Below are 18,409 nucleotides of genomic sequence, written 5' to 3'. Positions count from 1 at the left end.
CGGTCACTTTCTTCAAGGAAGAGCCGTGCAAATTCAATCCGACAATGTCACCACGGTGGCGTACATCAACCATCAAGGGGGGACTCCCATACGAGCAGCGATGTCTTAGGTGTCGCGATCCTGTCTTTGGCGGAGTGTCACCTACCGGCCATCTCGGCCATCTACAGGGTCCTCCATTTGAACCTCTTGAGTCAGTGGAACTCAAGTGGTTGATGGTTAAAACAGTTTTTCTCTTGGTTATTGCTTCTGCCAGGACGGTGTCAGAATTGTGGGCACTTTCCTGTCGTTCTCCTTTTCTGATTTTTTCACCAGGACAGGGCGGTGCTTGGCACTCCCCCGGGTTTTCTTCCTAAGGTGGTTTCTAAGTTCCACATTAATCAGGAAATTGTTGTTCCGGCATTTCAGTCACCTGATCTCTCGGCTGGTGAGGCTTCCTTGGATGTGGTCCGTGCTCTCAAAGTTTATATGGACCGTACTAATTCCATCCGGAAGTCGGATTCCTTGTTCGTCCTCTTTGGTTTTCACAAGAGAGGTTGGCCTGCTAACAAACAATCTTTAGCCCGTTGGCTTCATTTGGTTATTTGTGAGGCTTATGCACAGGAGGGTTTGCCTCTTCCGGCCTCTATTAATGCTCATTCTACTCTGTCTGTGGGTCCCTCGTGGGCTGCTGGCTGCGGCGTGGTCTTCCATCCAGACTTTTCTAAGGTTCTATGCGTTTGACACCTTCGCTTCTCAGGATGCATCTTCGGGCATCGGATTCTCCTTTCAGCAGAGGAGCGTCCCCGCCCTTAGTTGAACTGCTTTCGGACATCCCCAAGGTCAACCCTGTGGACCCCCTATGGAACCTGAAGTAGAAAACAAGAGATATGGTAAGAACTTACCTTTGTTATCTCTGTTTCTACGAAGTCCATAGGGTCCACAGGGCGCCAGCCCTGACACACCTGGCTTCATATGGGCTATGTGACTGGTCATCGGTTTTCCGTCTCCCTTTCTGTGAGTGTGGTTCTTGTGTGTTCCAGTCTTCCTTCTCTCTGTTTTTTCCTCCTCCGGCCTTGGCTACTTACCAACTGAGATGCCTGTGGCTCGGGGGCGGGGTATAGAGGAGGATGGACCCAGTGCATCCTAGGAGCTAAAGCTTTAACTGTGTGGTGCCCGTGGATCCAGATCCAGCTATACCCCAAGGTCAACAATATGGACTTCGTAGACGTTGCTAGCAGTGTCTCATGGGCCCTGGCGCGCAGAGAGGGGCTTTTTAGCATGACTGCAGCAAAGATGTAAAAGGACACCTCTGTATCTCCTTCATACCACCTTATCTCTGTCCCTTCCCTCTCTCCTCCATCCTACCTTATCTCTGTCCATTCCCTATATCCTCCTTCCCACCTTATCTCTGTCGCTTCCCTCTCTCCTCCAACCCACCTTATCTTTCTGTCTGTTCCATATATCCTCCTTCCCACCTGATCTCTCTGTCCGTTCCTTCTCTCCTCCTTTCCTCCTTATCTCAGGGCCTAATTTACTATGAATTGCAATACTGCTTACGCACGCAGTTAAACTGCGATAGCGTGCTAATCCACTGCGATAGCAATGCAAGCTCGGCATAATATGACGCCCACTTTACCTTACACACATCCGTAATATGTAGCAGAATAGCAAAACCATCGGTACAATAGAGTACCATCGCAGCCGCATGCACACTTGCACAAGCCCTGACCTTACTCAGAAATTGCTCACTTCCACACATGCTATGAGGCATCGCGGTGGCTAATTTATGCACGCCCCTGAAACGGCATGCAAACGCACTGGCAGGCCTGCGTTTCCCCGACCACCCCCCCCCCCCGTCATCACCGACAAACGGTGCTTCCGGTCAATCACCCTGCGAGGTTTGCGTAACCTCTGTGATCGCAGTCCCGATGGCAATAGCTAGTTCGAGTACGCGCACTGCGATGCATGCACAGAACGCAACAATCAGCAGATTGCGTGCGAATTAGCAATTGCGATTCTTGCTGAATCAGGCCCCCTGTCCGTTCCCTATCTCCTCCATTCCACCCCATATCCCAGCCCCATGACTTGCTCTCATATACCTTTGTGGCATTTTCTCACTTTTTTTTTTTTAACTGAGTACAATTAGTATGAGCTGACCTATAGAATTCCATATATGCCATTTGTTAAGTGAGGAAAAAATGAGCTCTTTAAATATAACATTTAAAAAGAAAAAGTGTAAGTTTTTGCTGTAATACATTACATTGTTCATTTCCAGCAACTAAGCCACATATGCAGCATCTCAGCAATTCAGCATAAAACCATGACATTCTAGCAGTAGTAGTTCCAAAGCTTGACAACTGTGAATCTCTACATGTCTCTATCTTACCAAACCGTGACACAGCTGGTAAAGTTCCCTCTCCCTGAGCTTGCCTACGTCTTGCATACATTGGCTCCATTCATATGTGACTAATTGCTGGCAGTCACAGACTTAAATATTTACATGGTTCAGATTTGCCAGAAATGCAGAAAAAGCTGCTGTTTATTACTGAAATGTTTTTTCTCTCATATTTTGCCAGTCCTATCGCTATTTCCCCTCAAACATTGAAGTCATTGAATGGCTGGGAGCCTACTACATTGACACACAGTTTTGCGAAAAAGCCATTCGGTACTTTGAGAGAGCTGCTCTTATTCAGTAAGTAAAGTAAAGTTACAGAATTTAACAATGCATAGTTGATGTAAATATAAAAAATGCTTCAGGATAATGCTGGAAGCAACTTCTTACTCCCTCTCTTGTGGTACTATAATCCTGCTAATTTACTCCCCTCTTTTATGGTACTATAAGCCTCCTCCTTTACTCCCTCTCTTGTGGTACTATAAGCCTCCTCCTCCTTTACTCCCTCTCTTGTGGTACTATAAGCCTGCTCCTTTACTCCCTCTCTTGTGGTACTATAAGCCTGCTCCTTTACTCCCTCTCTTGTGGTACTATAAGCCTGCTCCTTTACTCCCTCTCTTGTGGTACTATAAGCCTGCTCCTTTACTCCCTCTCTTGTGGTACTATAAGCCTGCTCCTTTACTCCCTCTCTTGTGGTACTATAAGCCTGCTCCTTTACTCCCTCTCTTGTGGTACTATAAGCCTGCTCCTTTACTCCCTCTCTTGTGGTACTATAAGCCTGCTCCTTTACTCCCTCTCTTGTGGTACTATAAGCCTGCTCCTTTACTCCCTCTCTTGTGGTACTATAAGCCTGCTCCTTTACTCCCTCTCTTGTGGTACTATAAGCCTGCTCCTTTACTCCCTCTCTTGTGGTACTATAAGCCTGCTCCTTTATTCCCTCTCTTGTGGTACTATAAGCCTGCTCCTTTACTCCCTCTCTTGTGGTACTATAAGCCTGCTCCTTTACTCCCTCTCTTGTGGTACTATAAGCCTGCTCCTTTATTCCCTCTCTTGTGGTACTATAAGCCTGCTCCTTTACTCCCTCCATTGTGGTACTATAAGCCTGCTCCTTTACTCCCTCCATTGTGGTACTATAAGCCTGCTCCTTTACTCCCTCCATTGTGGTACTATAAGCCTGCTCCTTTACTCCCTCCATTGTGGTACTATAAGCCTGCTCCTTTACTCCCTCTCTTGTGGTACTATAAGCCTCCTCCTTTACTCCCTCTCTTGTGGTACTATAAGCCTGCTCCTTTACTCCCTCTATTGTGGTACTATAAGCCTGCTCCTTTACTCCCTCTATTGTGGTACTATAAGCCTCCTCCTTTACTCCCTCTATTGTGGTACTATAAGCCTCCTCCTTTACTCCCTCTATTGAGGTACTATAAGCCTGCTCCTTTACTCCCTCTCTTGTGGTACTATAAGCCTCCTCCTTTACTCCCTCTATTGTGGTACTATAAGCCTGCTCCTTTACTCCCTCTCTTGTGGTACTATAAGCCTGCTCCTTTACTCCCTCTCTTGTGGTACTATAAGCCTGCTCCTTTACTCCCTCTCTTGTGGTACTATAAGCCTGCTCCTTTACTCCCTCTCTTGTGGTACTATAAGCCTGCTCCTTTACTCCCTCTCTTGTGGTACTATAAGCCTGCTCCTTTACTCCCTCTCTTGTGGTACTATAAGCCTGCTCCTTTACTCCCTCTCTTGTGGTACTATAAGCCTGCTCCTTTATTCCCTCTCTTGTGGTACTATAAGCCTGCTCCTTTACTCCCTCTCTTGTGGTACTATAAGCCTGCTCCTTTACTCCCTCTCTTGTGGTACTATAAGCCTGCTCCTTTATTCCCTCTCTTGTGGTACTATAAGCCTGCTCCTTTACTCCCTCCATTGTGGTACTATAAGCCTGCTCCTTTACTCCCTCCATTGTGGTACTATAAGCCTGCTCCTTTACTCCCTCCATTGTGGTACTATAAGCCTGCTCCTTTACTCCCTCCATTGTGGTACTATAAGCCTGCTCCTTTACTCCCTCTCTTGTGGTACTATAAGCCTCCTCCTTTACTCCCTCTCTTGTGGTACTATAAGCCTGCTCCTTTACTCCCTCTCTTGTGGTACTATAAGCCTGCTCCTTTACTCCCTCTCTTGTGGTACTATAAGCCTGCTCCTTTACTCCCTCTCTTGTGGTACTATAAGCAGAGCTGTGTAATGTTTTAAAATGTTATTAATTGAATTAGTTAAGCCCAGGACAAAAACATCATTCATTCTTCAGTTTTTTTTGCATTATAAAAAAACTGTTGCCTATTGACATTTTTTGCCTCTGAATTAAGTTGTTTAACAAAACTGAACCAGCTCCTGTTTTCTTTGCAAGTGTAATGTGTCATGTTCATTTCAAAACAGCTCAACCTTGTACACAGAGGTCTGCTTGTAGCCGGAGCCTGCGAGTACTCCAGAGAGATTTGTTTAAACACAGATACGTTCTCACTGTTTGGACGCAGATAATGTATATTCGTGCATAATGCTGAATGTGTCTGGGATTATATCTACAAGTCACATAGGTCCCTGACACAGGAGCAACAAAGGCAGTTTATGTTTAAGTGCTGAAACAGAAATGGTTTATTAGAATAACACCATAGTGCATAACAGCAGAACTGCTGCCCAGTATTCCCTGCGTGTGTTTACATCTTATTTCTCTCCATATATATGATATATTTGATCAGCGTGGCAGGTCTCCCGGAAGGCAGAGAGAGGGCACACAATACGGGTTCTGTACCCGATAAGATTACATTATTACTGAACTGGTAATCAGTACAACAGCTGAAATAGTTTGAAACCATCAGTTTTTTACAGGGTCCAGCACGTGCACAGTACAATTAGTAATCTGTAAAGTGGACTATGCATAAATAAGTCATACAGGTGTGTCCTGCTACATCTTTTCTTTTCTCCATACGCTATGTAGCGCGCGGTACTAGTCGCCCCCTGCCGTGCCGCTGCTTGGCATTCTCAATCGCATCTTGCTGCAGTCAGGCGCAATGTAACATACTGAAGCACTGGAAAATCCGGAGCGTGTAATACAACTATCTGTCCACCAGATGTCGCTTTTCCCATACTGCACATCGCATGCGTCAAATAGCCAAAAAAGCTTTTGTAGCGCCGTCTGCTGATTGGTTGATAGAACCTGTCATTCATTACACTATACCGTAGTGACGTGCATTTTGTCATGAATGCAGAATTAAATAAAGAATGAAATCATTTGGTGTGTGAGTTACATTTATCAGCATTGGCCTGAAGGCGAGCGCCCAGTATTAAATAAGACAGCGCGATTCAAGTCCAATATTCTTCAGGAACTGAACTCTGCCTAACTCAATACATTGCTCCCAACTTCCCACCACCTGTCATTTCTAAGCTACTGTGTGCCACCCGCATTTTACACTAAGCCGCAATAGACCTTGTAATGTAGGCCGTACATACTGCACACTAAAGTGTCATTACATGATGTAAATAAGACGGTCGGGAAGTTTATCATAAAAACAGATCATTTCAGGTTCGGTACTCTTAAACCACTCTGTTCAACTCTATGTATTGCTTTACACTTCCCCCTCCCTTCATCTCTAAGTTACTGTATGCCACCCAGCTGCATTAGACTCTAAACCGCTATGGACTTCGTATTGTACACTTTACCTGTTGTAAAGTTGCACACTTAACATCACATACACAACAGGTGTGACTGCGAATGGGTAAGGTGAGCGACTTACAGAGCCGGCACCTCAGGTTCGAGGCCCGAAAAGGGACATGGTAATTTTGTACATCAGTAGAGAAAGTGCCCGTGCGCTTTTAGGCCAGGCGTCTTTGCAGCGACCGTGTACAGTACGGGCGGCCTGTAATGAGTACAATGTCTATAGCAGTTTAGACTTGACACAGTGATCATTTCAAGCACCTGGGGGAGTGACTGTTTACACTGCCTGAACGTGACTGGCCAGCTCTCACGGATCACTGTCCACTGCTACAGTATTGTATTCAGTACTGTGGTTTTCATCTGTGGAGCATTCGCCACCCAGTGGTTAAACTGTGTACTGCATGGCCTATAGTCTTTCGTGACATGCAGTACGCCATGCCATGACGCTTAATGACATGCCAGAATGCCACGCTACGAGCAAAGATGTAGCAGGACACAACTGTATGTCAGACTAAAGGGACACGTTGCTTTGCCAAAAGTTTCTGGCTTTTTTATTTGTTAGTGTGTGTGTGTTTGTATGTGTATGAATATGTATATGTATATGTGTGTGTGATTGAAAGATAAAAAGACATGCCCCTAATAGTGTAGTATTTGACATAAATATTTTTAGCGCACAAGATAAATTGTGCGTACCTAATAAACGTGTTTTAAAAAGGCTTATCTGATGTCCAAAGCGTATTTCTTTTTGGTGGAAAACAAGGAATCTTGGAAACATCAGCCGGAACACCTCTAACACGTCTGATGAGAAAAACCTTTAAAGGGGCTCAATATAGGCCCATGAGAGCCTATATTGAGAGAAAATAACGATTTAGTGTAGTACTATCTTTCTCACAAATGATAAAGTAGTGGACAATATAGCTGTGTACCAGATAATGCTAAAGGTATAGCATGTAGTCATTTTAACCCTGGATGTTCTCTGCAGGATCGCCTTAGTAATCCAAAACTGTGTATACCATAAACAGATGGCGAGCTTCCAACCAGAATAGAGATCATCTCTCGTCAGAACATTTTCAGATTTTTATTCAATACACAACACAGGGGTATAAACATAGAAATAGGAAATAATAAAAACGCTTATCTTTTAGTGAGAAAGTCAAATTCTTGCAGGTAGCAGCCCACCATGTGGAGAGATTAGGTCAGCGGGCCCAACACGTTTCATCCTTCAGGACTTCCTCAGGGGTCATATATAATTATATATTAATATGAAAAGCCTGCATGTTTCATGTTTCTGCAGACCACATCAGGTGAAATGGCAGCTGATGGTAGCGAGCTGTTACAGAAGGAGCGGTAGGTGTCTGGTCATTTATTTTGCTTGTTTGTTTTTGTGCGTATTATTTTTCGTGTGATAAAAACATATTTCTAAGAGCCTGATTCTGAGGCAGAAGCAAGTGGAAATGTGGTCAGGTCTCGTGGATTTTAGCATGCGCCAAAGAAAAGACCGGATGCAAATCGCTAGTGTTTACGGATTGATCGATCCGCCGACGGACCACAGTTTCTGTGAAATGCGCTGAACTGTTCAACCTTGTGGGCGTGTCGTGGGCATGTCAGCTGACTTACTTCCCCGTTCATAGTGTGCAGCCGGAGATGGGACGTCTGCTTCTGATGGATCTGTTGCACCCAGCAGATGCATCCGACTCAGCATCAGTAACCTCTATTTTATAATATAAGTAGGTGCATTATGCCTAGGTTTGCTTAAGCCACAAAGCCTGGAATATAAGTTTCCTTATGTAAAAGTGCTCCTAATCATGCTGGCCATATTAAGTTGTGGGGTTATTCTGTTTTGTTTTTTGTTTTGTTTTTTTATGCCAAAAATGAAATGTCTGATGACAAATACTAATAGCGTGCTCTCATCTGCACAATGTCCATCGTCCTCACTGTAACACGTACATACAGTTTCCTCCGAGCAGCATGCTATGGGTTTTATGTTGGTAATATAAAGCTCTTTCATATACAGTCTATTCTCCACCATCATACTCTCCACTCTCACTGCATTACCAGTCACATGTCATACAGCTGCTCATTGTCCCTTTCACTTCTACAACATATTGTCTTTTTCATCTCACCGCCCCTTTTGTTCTACAACCTCCCTGAGGCAGTGTGTACTCATACATGTTGTATTGTGGCTGCTAGAACCAAGAGTTTGTGCCATTTGCTCTGATTTTTTTTATCTCCTTTTACATGTCACTTGGTTATATTCCTTACTGCATTGTCAAGTGTAGCCAGAAGTGCCATGATAGCAATGTGTTACGGTATATTTAATTAGAAAATACAAGGAAGGCATGTTTCCATTTAGTTTTGGTGTGGGTGCATCCTGTATAGACATTCATAGATTATCCCAAGGGGCTGATTGGGACCTTTTTCCTTCCTTCCCCCTTTTTTTCCCCCTTCCATCCCCTTTTTTTCCACCCTTCCCTTTTTTTCCCCCTCCCCTTTCCTTTTTTCTCTTCCCTTTCCTTTATCTACTCTTCCCTTTTCCTCCCATTTTTTTTTCTTCCCTTCCCTTTCATTCCCTTCCCTTCCCTTTTACCTTTTCTTCTTTTTTTTTTCTTTAGTTTCCTTTCCATTTTCTTCCCTTCCTTTTTTCTTCCCTTCCCTTCCTTTTGTCTTTTCCCTCCCCTCCCCTTCCTTTTCCCTATTTTTTCTTCCATTTCCATTATTTTCTTCCCTTTTAATTTTTTCCTTCCCTTACCTTTTTCTCCCCTTCCCTTTTACCCTTTCTTCCCATTTTCTTCTTTCATTTCCTTTCCATTTTCTTCCCTTCCTTTTTTTGCCTTCCCTTTTTCTTCCCTCTCCTTCCCTTCAATTTTTTTCTTCCCTTCGACTCTCTTCTTCCCTTTTTTTTTTTATTTTCCAATCTCTTCCCTATTTTTCCTTTCCCTGCCCTTCCCTTTCTTCCTTTCCTTAGCTTCCCAGTTAATTACTCTTCACCAGTATTGTAGAGTTTATGCAGTGTAATTATATGTTTGTGTAAATTGTTCATAGCACATAATATTGTACGTATGACAGAGGATTGGTGGCATGCCTTTTTTTTTCTCCTCTCTATTTGTAATTGCAAAATGAACACCTGAAAACATCTTCTGAGGTTATATTTTAAGTTGGTTTTTTTTATAATTAAAATGTATTTAATAGTGGTTACAATATATGATCACTAAAGCAATCTTGTTGGAGACAGAGTATGACTTCATGGCGCTCACCAGATGTGGTCTTGGAAGAAAACCAATCCTGTAGTTTTCACAATTAGTCATAGCATACATCATGAATTAACTCATTGGGGTCCTCAGGCTGATTTTGTGTAGTTCGGGTTGTGGAAAAGGGTGGTAACAAAGTCATTGCTACTTTATCTTTCTTTTCTTTTTGTTTTTTAAATATATTTTATTGGATAGATTACATTAAGTTACAGCGAGCAGTACATATATGAAATGCATACATAGAAACAACATATACAAAAAAAATCTCAGGTCCATCAAAATATAAACACATTAGTGATCAGATTTTACAATACGCAAGTAGAGAGGGAGGAATTCTCCCTCCAATAGACCGGAATAGCATAACCGGAAAGAAGGAGAAACCAAGATAACAAGCGGGAATGAGAAAAAAAGAAGAAACAGAATAGGGTAAGAATAAGAAACCAGTGTGGTGGGACCTCGGGTCGGCGGGCAGAGAAGAAAGGAAAAAGTATAATGGACCTTTACAAAGCGAATGGAGAAGGGACATTTTAGAAGGCTAACCAGGGGCTCCATATTCTGTCAAACGATTTGGGGAGTTATTTATAATAGCAGTCATATATTCCATTCTGTATACGTTCCAAATACAGGATATAATAGACTGCAGAGATAGGGCAGCTGAGAGCTTCCAATCCACTGCTATCTGACAAGTTGTGGCGGACACAATATGACGCACTAAATTGTTTTGATGACGAGACAGCGTAGGAATTCCCAAGGGGAGGAGGAAATACTGGGGGTTACCTGGGATGGGAGTGGTAAGTATACGCCATAGAATATACATGGCCTCTCTGCAAAGAGCTTGTATCTTCGGACAGGTCCACCATACTGTATGTGAAGGAAAGACCTTCATCTGGGCAACCCCTCCAGTATCTATCATATACATTATCAGGAGGGCACGTAGTACCACCTATATAATAACATATGTATTCTCTTTAATTCTAACACATCTAGAACTAGAGACGGCATTATGCCATATATTGGACCACTCCTAGTCATCCAAAGTGACAACCAGGTCAGCCTCCCAGGCAATTTCATGGTGGTCATGCGTGGGGGAGTGTTCTTCAATCAGTGATATATAGAAAAGGGAAATTTAGACCCTTGGTGGAAGAACGTCTCAAACAGAGATCTTCAAAGGTAGTAAGAGGTCGGCTAGTGAGAAGATTTTTACTACTTTTATCTTTTTTAACAATGTACTTTTAAATCAATTTCTACAGTACTTTCCATGATGAATTCGCCTTTGTGGTTGATCATAAAAACGAAAAACACCATATACTACAGGGATAAAATATTCTCACATGCGGGGGGAATGCAATTTATCAGCACTGTCATGATTTTGGTGATTTACGGGGAGTTACAATTCGCCGGATGTAATAGAATGTGAGTGGCCTCTAAGTCGCTTACACCAGAATTGAACACTCCTCACTGTCCCAAATTTTCTAATGTTAGGAAATGTGCCAGAAAAAGTCATCTAACAATAGAGGTGGCAACGTGTTAAAAAATAGAAGATTGGGCCAGCCCAAAAAAAATATGTGCCCCCTCCAGGACAAAGCAGCATTGTGCTGATAGCAATAGGGCTCTTCCCCCACTCATGTAGCAGTGGGTGTGGGGTAATCATCATTGTAATGAAGAGATTTATATGTTTGTTTATTGCCACACTATAGGTCCCAGCGAGGCACAGGCACGTGCCATTAAAAAAATACATTCCCTATTTTGCTATTTATTTTCTTATTTATTATTCACTCAGATCCATGGGAGGGTCCTATTCGTTCCAAGTAGCATCCACTTCATGGCTTGGCAAGATGAGAAAACCATATAGAACAATGCAGCACTTGTGCCCCAAGGTTACCCCCGCCATGAATCACAGGCATATAGCGCCATTGAAATGAATAGCTTAACTCTGATTGGTCAGAGCCTGAGAACAACCATTCTAATTAACCTGCCTATTTCATTAATACAATTCTAAATACTGCTAGTTTCATTTAGATCTCAAGCTAATAATTTGAATGAGGGGCAGTTGGGACTCTTATTACTAGTGTGCGCCTTGACATGCACGATTGTTCCAAGGTGCAAGTAGGTGGTAAACATACATCTCATTCTCCAGGGCATGAAAGGTGCTAGAGAAGGAGAAAAAGGGAGTCTATTGGTGCGTACACACGGTCAGATTGAACGGTTTGAATGATTTTACAAACAATTTGAACGATTGAACGATTTTTGACTGCATTAAAATGACTGAAATCGACCAAAACTGACTGCAAACGCATCAGATGTCAGATATCGTTATCTGACCATCGGGAACGCGCATCGTTCATCGTTCAATCCTCACATGTCAGATTTTCCTTCAGATATGAACGATTTTTAAAATCGTTATCGTTTAGATCTGAAGGAAAATCTGACCGTGTGTATGCACCATATGTGTGCACTCTAGCATAGCAGCAAAACCCCTATAAATGTTTTCTAATCACCCCTTTATCATAACTTTGGGGTTAGTTCCACTATTTGTTCATCTTTTTAGTTTTGTATTTTATTTGAATTTTATCGGAAAGTGAGAAGCTGTAAGTTTGTTATTGAATAGTGACTGTTTCTATAGGCATTTTTTTTTTATTTTATTTTTTTATTCACTCCTTTTTGTCTTATTTTTTTCTTCTCAGGTAACTATCAAAAAGCCCTTGATAAATATAAGGATATTCACCGGAGGTTCCCAGATAATGTTGAATGTAAGCATTTTTTTTTTCTTTTGACTTAAATTAGCTACTGTTAACTATATAAATTACTATTAAAATAAAGCTAACTAATACATTTTAATTTGCTGACAAATGATGACCTAAACATCTATATCAAATCACTACACATTCTCATGCTTAGCACATGCAATAGAACGGTCACTGGGATGAGATTACTGCTGGTGTCATCATTTAGTTATAGCTGCTAACATGTCTGCTCCAACACCGGACACCAGTTATAATTACACCAAACCCCCTGTCTCATCAGAACTGCTAAGGTATAATGTGTGAGCTATGCAAGAATTTATAGCAAATGTATTATGTTTTTTAACCCAAATGTAATATTAAAAAAATGAAAATCTCTTAGAAATATCCCATCACACCCCTTCCCCCTCCCAAGACTTCTCCCTCTCAAGACTCCTCCATACAGCAAGTGGATATTTGATGGGGGGTTTGCAACCACACTCACCCCTCCCTCCACCCTGGTAAAACCTCTGTGGTGTGTGATGCTCTTAGTCGGGGATCCCTGATTTTTACTTCTATAGTAGAGGCATGGTTGTTTGAGATGGAGTTATCTAAATTTTAACTTTATATGATGATCAATCTCGAATGTATCAATTTCCTTCCATAAATCAATCGGTTATCCTTTGAGCACAACAGCACAAACATTTAATCATCCATATACAGGCCTGCGGTTCCTGGTCCGGCTCTGCACCGATACTGGAATGAAGGAAGTTCAAGAATATGCAACAAAGTTGAAGAAGGTTGAGAAAATGAAGGAATTAAAGGAACAGGTAAGCATGTTCTCCTTACAGCTAGGCAGGTTGACATGATAGAAGGGAGGAGCTTCTCTATCTAGCATCACTATGGGGAAGGGCAAAGCCTGAGTTGGCAACTTGCTTTGGTATAGGCTGGCCACATCGAACTGATGTACTATGCATTGCTACGAATGATGGGGGAGGGATATCGGTTCTGCTATTTGTTAAGGGTGGGCTATCCCAGACTACAGTACACTTCTTACATTGTTGCAGTGGGACGTCTGTGTAGGACTTTGCATTCATTCTCCATAAAGTAAATGTTGAATTTTAGGTTTAGTTTAGTCAACTACTAAAGCCAGATGACAGAGTTTAATAGCTTATGTTTGTCCAATGTACAATGAGGGATTATCTATGCAGTGCTTCTAGCATGTTACAGAAGAAGGAATCCAGCTCAGCGCAACTAAGCCAAGAATTTCTATTTGAAATGCATTTTCGTTTTAAATTCCCATCATATTTCTAACAATCGTTTTCATATTAAGCTTTAGACCGATGCTTTCAACAAAAATATCTTCTCTTCCAGACTGCATTGTTCTGCCAAATATATGTCATGGTTCTGAGACAAATACAGATTTCCAGTATATATTATGTGTGTTAGAACAAAGCTATGTGCAGGATGACGATTACTTGCCCAAATACTGTATAACCTCCATATGTAGAAGCATAGGGAGAGGCTGGCTGATCTCTGCTCTGTGCTATGGCTATGATATATGTTCACCTCGTACAAGTGGCATTAGTAACCATTCCCTATCGCCATTACAGCGGGTAAGATCTGGCAGAGATGGGAGCGGGCGCAGTCGGAGAGAGGGCAGTGCCAGCAGTGGTGAGTCCTGTGGTGACGTGGTCACATCATATGTCTGTTCTGTTCCCTTCATATGAATGACACAACCCCTATATTCTGGTGGAAAAGCTTGGCGCATTGTGGTTATGATTGATTGCTAGGTCTGTGGGTGTGCAGAAGAGAAGCTGGTAGCTAGGTAATGCCCCCATGTGTGTCCCGTATTATCAGACCCCTCCCTCCTCATACTATCAGTCTTACCCATAGGCCCATGTGGGAATGTGGTTAGCAAGAGATTGAAGTTCTTACTGTACAATAACCACCAGCATTTGTATCTCGTTCAGGTTCAAGTAACCTCAACTGCCATGGGACTACCAATCGCAGACTGGCAGGGTAGTGTAGACATTTACAGACTACCCTCTCTAAAGCAGTCATAGGCAGGCTGTGGAACCACAAGCCTCAGCATGCCCTGTTAGCCCGTGGCAGGTCACGTTGCTATTTGTAGTTTCCTCATGGCTGGAGAGATGCAGGTTACTTTAGGCCGTGGTTATACGTAACTGCAAATGCATTAAATAGGAGTATATAGAGTGGCCTGAGAGATCATAACTTTATAAAAGAATATTGGCTGTAAGAGAAATTTATCGGGGCAAAAATGTGTTTGGAAATAAATATGTCCCTTCTTTACTATATTAAATGTTCTTCTTCCTGACTAAGCAAACAAGTTGCTGTGGGTGGGTCTCCTAACACTTGTGCACGTGCCACCATTTTATTACATAAGCCCCCTATGCGCGGTAATTCTGTTATGCATCCGACATGGGATGTAGTTATGAGACCGGCGACCGCGATGCCGCCGGTCTCAATACCTACACTGAAATCCCGACAAGGGACTTAAGATAGCAATCAAAATACCGACGCCTAACTTAATCCCGACGCCGGAACGCCAAAGGATGCCAGACCGATCAAGGTAAGTCTAATGAATGTTTTGTAGCTGTGTAATATAGGGCATGCCAGGAACATTTGGACAGTACACCTCTATAGTGCAACAAATCTCCTAGCGATAGTAAATGGTATAGCCACATGTGCAGGTATAGGGCTGGAGAGGTAACATTATATCTGTTATAGAGAGGTCTTGCCAGATGTCTGTGTTACTGGTACTTGCCCTCCTCCAGCTTAGCAGATACAGATATGACTGCAGAGAGGGGAGACGTCCAGCCGGGCCTGCAGTCTCCAGAGCATGATGTCGGGCCATGAAATATCTCTGAGGGGCTGCATAGTAGCATCAGTTAGACACATGCAGACTGTTCTATGGGGAATAGCTATACAAATTAAAATATAAACCGCAACAACAACAAAAAAAAGCTAAATGTCCCACATTTATAAAAAGCTAAAACTTCTTAATCCGTATGCGAAATGCCTTATTCTGCACTTATGCTGTATCTGCTGTAATGTTATTTGAAAGAGAGAGCTTACAGGTGTCTAGGTCATGGATGGGTAGTATTACAAAGGATCATCATTAAATACACTCTAACCTCTAAAAATTACTTTGCTTCATTTGCATAGTACCCCTCTTAGGTCTATTCATGAAAGCTTGTAGAGAGATTATTTTTCACAATGTTAAGTACCAACCAATCAGCTCCTAACTACCATTTTGCAAACACAACATGTAAAGTGACAATTAGGAGCTGATTGGTTGGTATTTTTTGTCTCATAATTTTATCTCTCTCCAAGCTTTCATGAATAGCCCCCAATTTGTCTGCCCCAATTATAACTTACTTGCTCACTGACATTAGGCCACATTCCCAAGCAAATTTATATTCATGTGGAAGGCCAGACCCCTCCTCCCCTCTCGACGTTGCTCCCCCACCCTCACTACGCCTTACCTTAGCAGGCAAGAGGTAAGGGCGGCACCCTCTATTCCTCAGACTGGGAGTACGGCACTTGGCTGTGATGACATCATTACCAAGCGTCATGCTTACAGCTAAACATTGACTCTGAGGAGTAGCAGCTGATAGCTTCACATGTATGGAGCAGTTGTCTGATTCTCCTTCATGCCAGCGGAAGGCAAGTCTTATGGGGGTAACACGGGAGCATTAAAACCTTTGGATGAATGACCCCTAAGCAATGATGCCTGAGTTTGCCTAATGGTAGAACCGTCCGTGATTGACAGACTGGTCTGAGAGGAGACAATGGCATTTTGGTACAGATGCATAAGCAATACTTTGTGTGTGTGTGTGTTCGTCTGGCAGGTATTTTACCACCTGTATAAATAAGGTACTAATAAATAATGATGTCCTATTACATTACGGTTTTATATACAGTCAGGTGCATAAATATTGGGACATTGACAGAATTTTCATATTTTGGCCTCTATTCACCACCACAATGTCTTTGAAATGAAACAAACAAGATGTGCTCTAACTGCAGACTTTCAGATTTAATTTGAAGGTAATTACATCCAAATCAGGTGAACAGTGTAGGAATTACAACGGTTTCTATATGTGCCTCCCACTTTTTAAGGGGCCAAAAGTAATGGGACTATCAACTCAAAAGCTATTTCATGGACAGGTGTGGGCTATTCCCTCGTTATTTCATTATCAATTAAGCAGGTAAAAGGTCTGGAGTTGATTCTAGGTGTGACATTTGCATTTGGAATCAGTTGCTGTCGACTCTCAATATGAGATCCAAAGAGTTGTCACTATCAGTGAAGCAAGCCATCATTAGGCTGAAAAATCAAAACAAACCCATCAGAGAGATAGCAAAAACATTAGGTGTGGCCAAGTCAACTGTTTGGAACATTCTTAAAAAGAAAGAACGCACCGGAGAGCTCAGCAACACCAAAAGCCTCGGAAGACCGTGGAAAACAACTGTGGTGGATGACAGAAGAATTATTTCCCTGGTGAAGAAAAACCCCTTCACAACAGTTGGCCAAATCAAGAACACTCTCCAGGAGGTAGGTGTATATGTGTCAAAGTCAACAATCAAGAGAAGACTTCACAAGAGTGAATATAGAGGGTTCACCACAAGATGTAAACCATTGGTGAGCCTCAAAAACAGGAAGACCAGATTAGAGTTTGCCAAACAACATATAAAAAAACCATTACAGTTCTGGAACAACATCCTATGGACAGAGAGACAAAGATCAACTTGTACCAGAGTGATGGGAAGAGAAGAGTATGGAGAAGGAAAGGAACAGCTCATGATCCAAAACTCATCAGTGAAGAATGGTGGTGGTAGTGTCATGGCGTGGGCATGCATGGCTGCCAATGGAACTGGTTCCCTTGTATTTATTGATGATGTGACTGCTGACAAAAGCAGCAGAATGAATTCTGAAGTGTTTCGGGCAATATTATATGCTCCTATTCAGTCAAATGCTTCAGAACTCATTGGACGGCGCTTCACAGTGCAGATGGACAATGACCCGAAGCATACTGCAAAAGCAACCAAAGAGTTTTTTTAAGGCTAAAAAGTGGAATGTTATGCAATGGCCAAGTCAATCCCCTGACCTGAATCCGATTGAGCACAAAACTGAAGGGAAAATGCCCCAAGAACAAGCAGGAACTGAAGGCATTTGCAGTAGAGGCCTGGCAGAGCATCACCAGGGATGAAACCCAGCGTCTGGTGATGTCTATGCGTTCCAGACTTCAGGCTGTAATTGCCTGCAAAGGATTTGCAACAAAGTATTAAAAAGTGAAAGTTAGATTTAGGATTGTTTAGTTTGTCCCATTACTTTTGGCCCCTTAAAAAGTGGGAGGCACATATAGAAACCGTTGTAATTCCTACACCGTTCACCTGATTTGGATGTAATTACCTTCAAATTAAATCTGAAAGTCTGCAGTTAAATCACATCTTGTTTGTTTCATTCCAAAGCCATTGTGGTAGTGAATAGAGGCCAAAATATGAAAATTCTGTCAATGTCCCAATATTTATGCACCTGACTGTATTTCATTTCGTAATATGAACATTAAACAAATACACTGTGGTTACTAATAAAATCGGATAGTGTGCCAGGTCAGTAGCTCTTGTGGAAAGCATAATGGCTGCCACTAACAAAATGTAGATTAAAATAATTGATGCTAAGGGGTTAACTTGATGTAAGTGCAGCTCACACCTATTTATGACGGGAGATTTATGTGAGCTGCCTGGAGATTTACTAATGAACACAAGCTTCATTCAGGTTACTGCATGTAACATTTCAGGGCAGCATTCCCAGTCCCTCTATGTATCTGGATACTGAGATCACACCCTATTTAATACAACTTCATGTGCAGGAACTGTTTTATTACTCTTTATGAAATTCAACCAATACTGTATATATACTGTATGTAAGCAACCTGTGGCTTTGGTCTGGCATGCTGGGATTTGTAGTTGGAAAGCCACAGGTTGATTAAGTCCTATTTAAACCAGCATTAAACTTGTGATTCACTTCTAAAGGGCTTATTTACCACTAGAGCATTGAGGTGCGAAATTTGATGTAACCCACGGCAACTACTTACGCTCACTGTCTAACTTGCACTACAAGTGAAAGCTCATTACTGATTGGTTGCTGTGGTTCAATGCAAATGTTAGTAAATAAGATATAGAGACAGGGGCATACTACGAATAAAGGGGCCCATAGCAAAATTATGAGGTGCCACCTCCGAACACACCTGAAACTCTATATGCTGTCAGCAGTCAGTGAAAGCTGTAAGTTCCTGACACCCGAACACTCTTCTGAGAATGCTGCCGGTTGTGTTCACAGAGCAGT

At 42.3% G+C, this 18,409-nt stretch overlaps 1 protein-coding gene across 3 annotated transcripts in view; it reads left to right on the top strand.

Annotated features, from left to right (window-relative positions):
- IFT88 (intraflagellar transport 88) overlaps positions 1–18,409 on the top strand; it is an 88,326-nt gene that overhangs the window by 63,048 nt on the left and 6,869 nt on the right. For all 3 annotated transcript variants that reach the window (XM_088458591.1, XM_088458592.1, XM_088458593.1), the window contains exons 20-24: positions 2,556–2,671; positions 7,363–7,415; positions 12,001–12,066; positions 12,760–12,866; positions 13,650–13,710. In XM_088458591.1, the coding sequence (XP_088314717.1) occupies positions 2,556–2,671; positions 7,363–7,415; positions 12,001–12,066; positions 12,760–12,866; positions 13,650–13,710 (403 nt within the window). The remainder of the gene's footprint in view (positions 1–2,555; positions 2,672–7,362; positions 7,416–12,000; positions 12,067–12,759; positions 12,867–13,649; positions 13,711–18,409) is intronic.

The sequence above is a fragment of the Taudactylus pleione genome, unplaced genomic scaffold, assembly GCF_031769625.1.
Source record: "Taudactylus pleione unplaced genomic scaffold, aTauple2 ptg000842l, whole genome shotgun sequence".
Taxonomy (NCBI): domain Eukaryota; kingdom Metazoa; phylum Chordata; class Amphibia; order Anura; family Myobatrachidae; genus Taudactylus; species Taudactylus pleione.
Note: the sequence above shows the minus strand (reverse complement) of the source record. Positions and strands in the feature narration are given on the sequence as shown.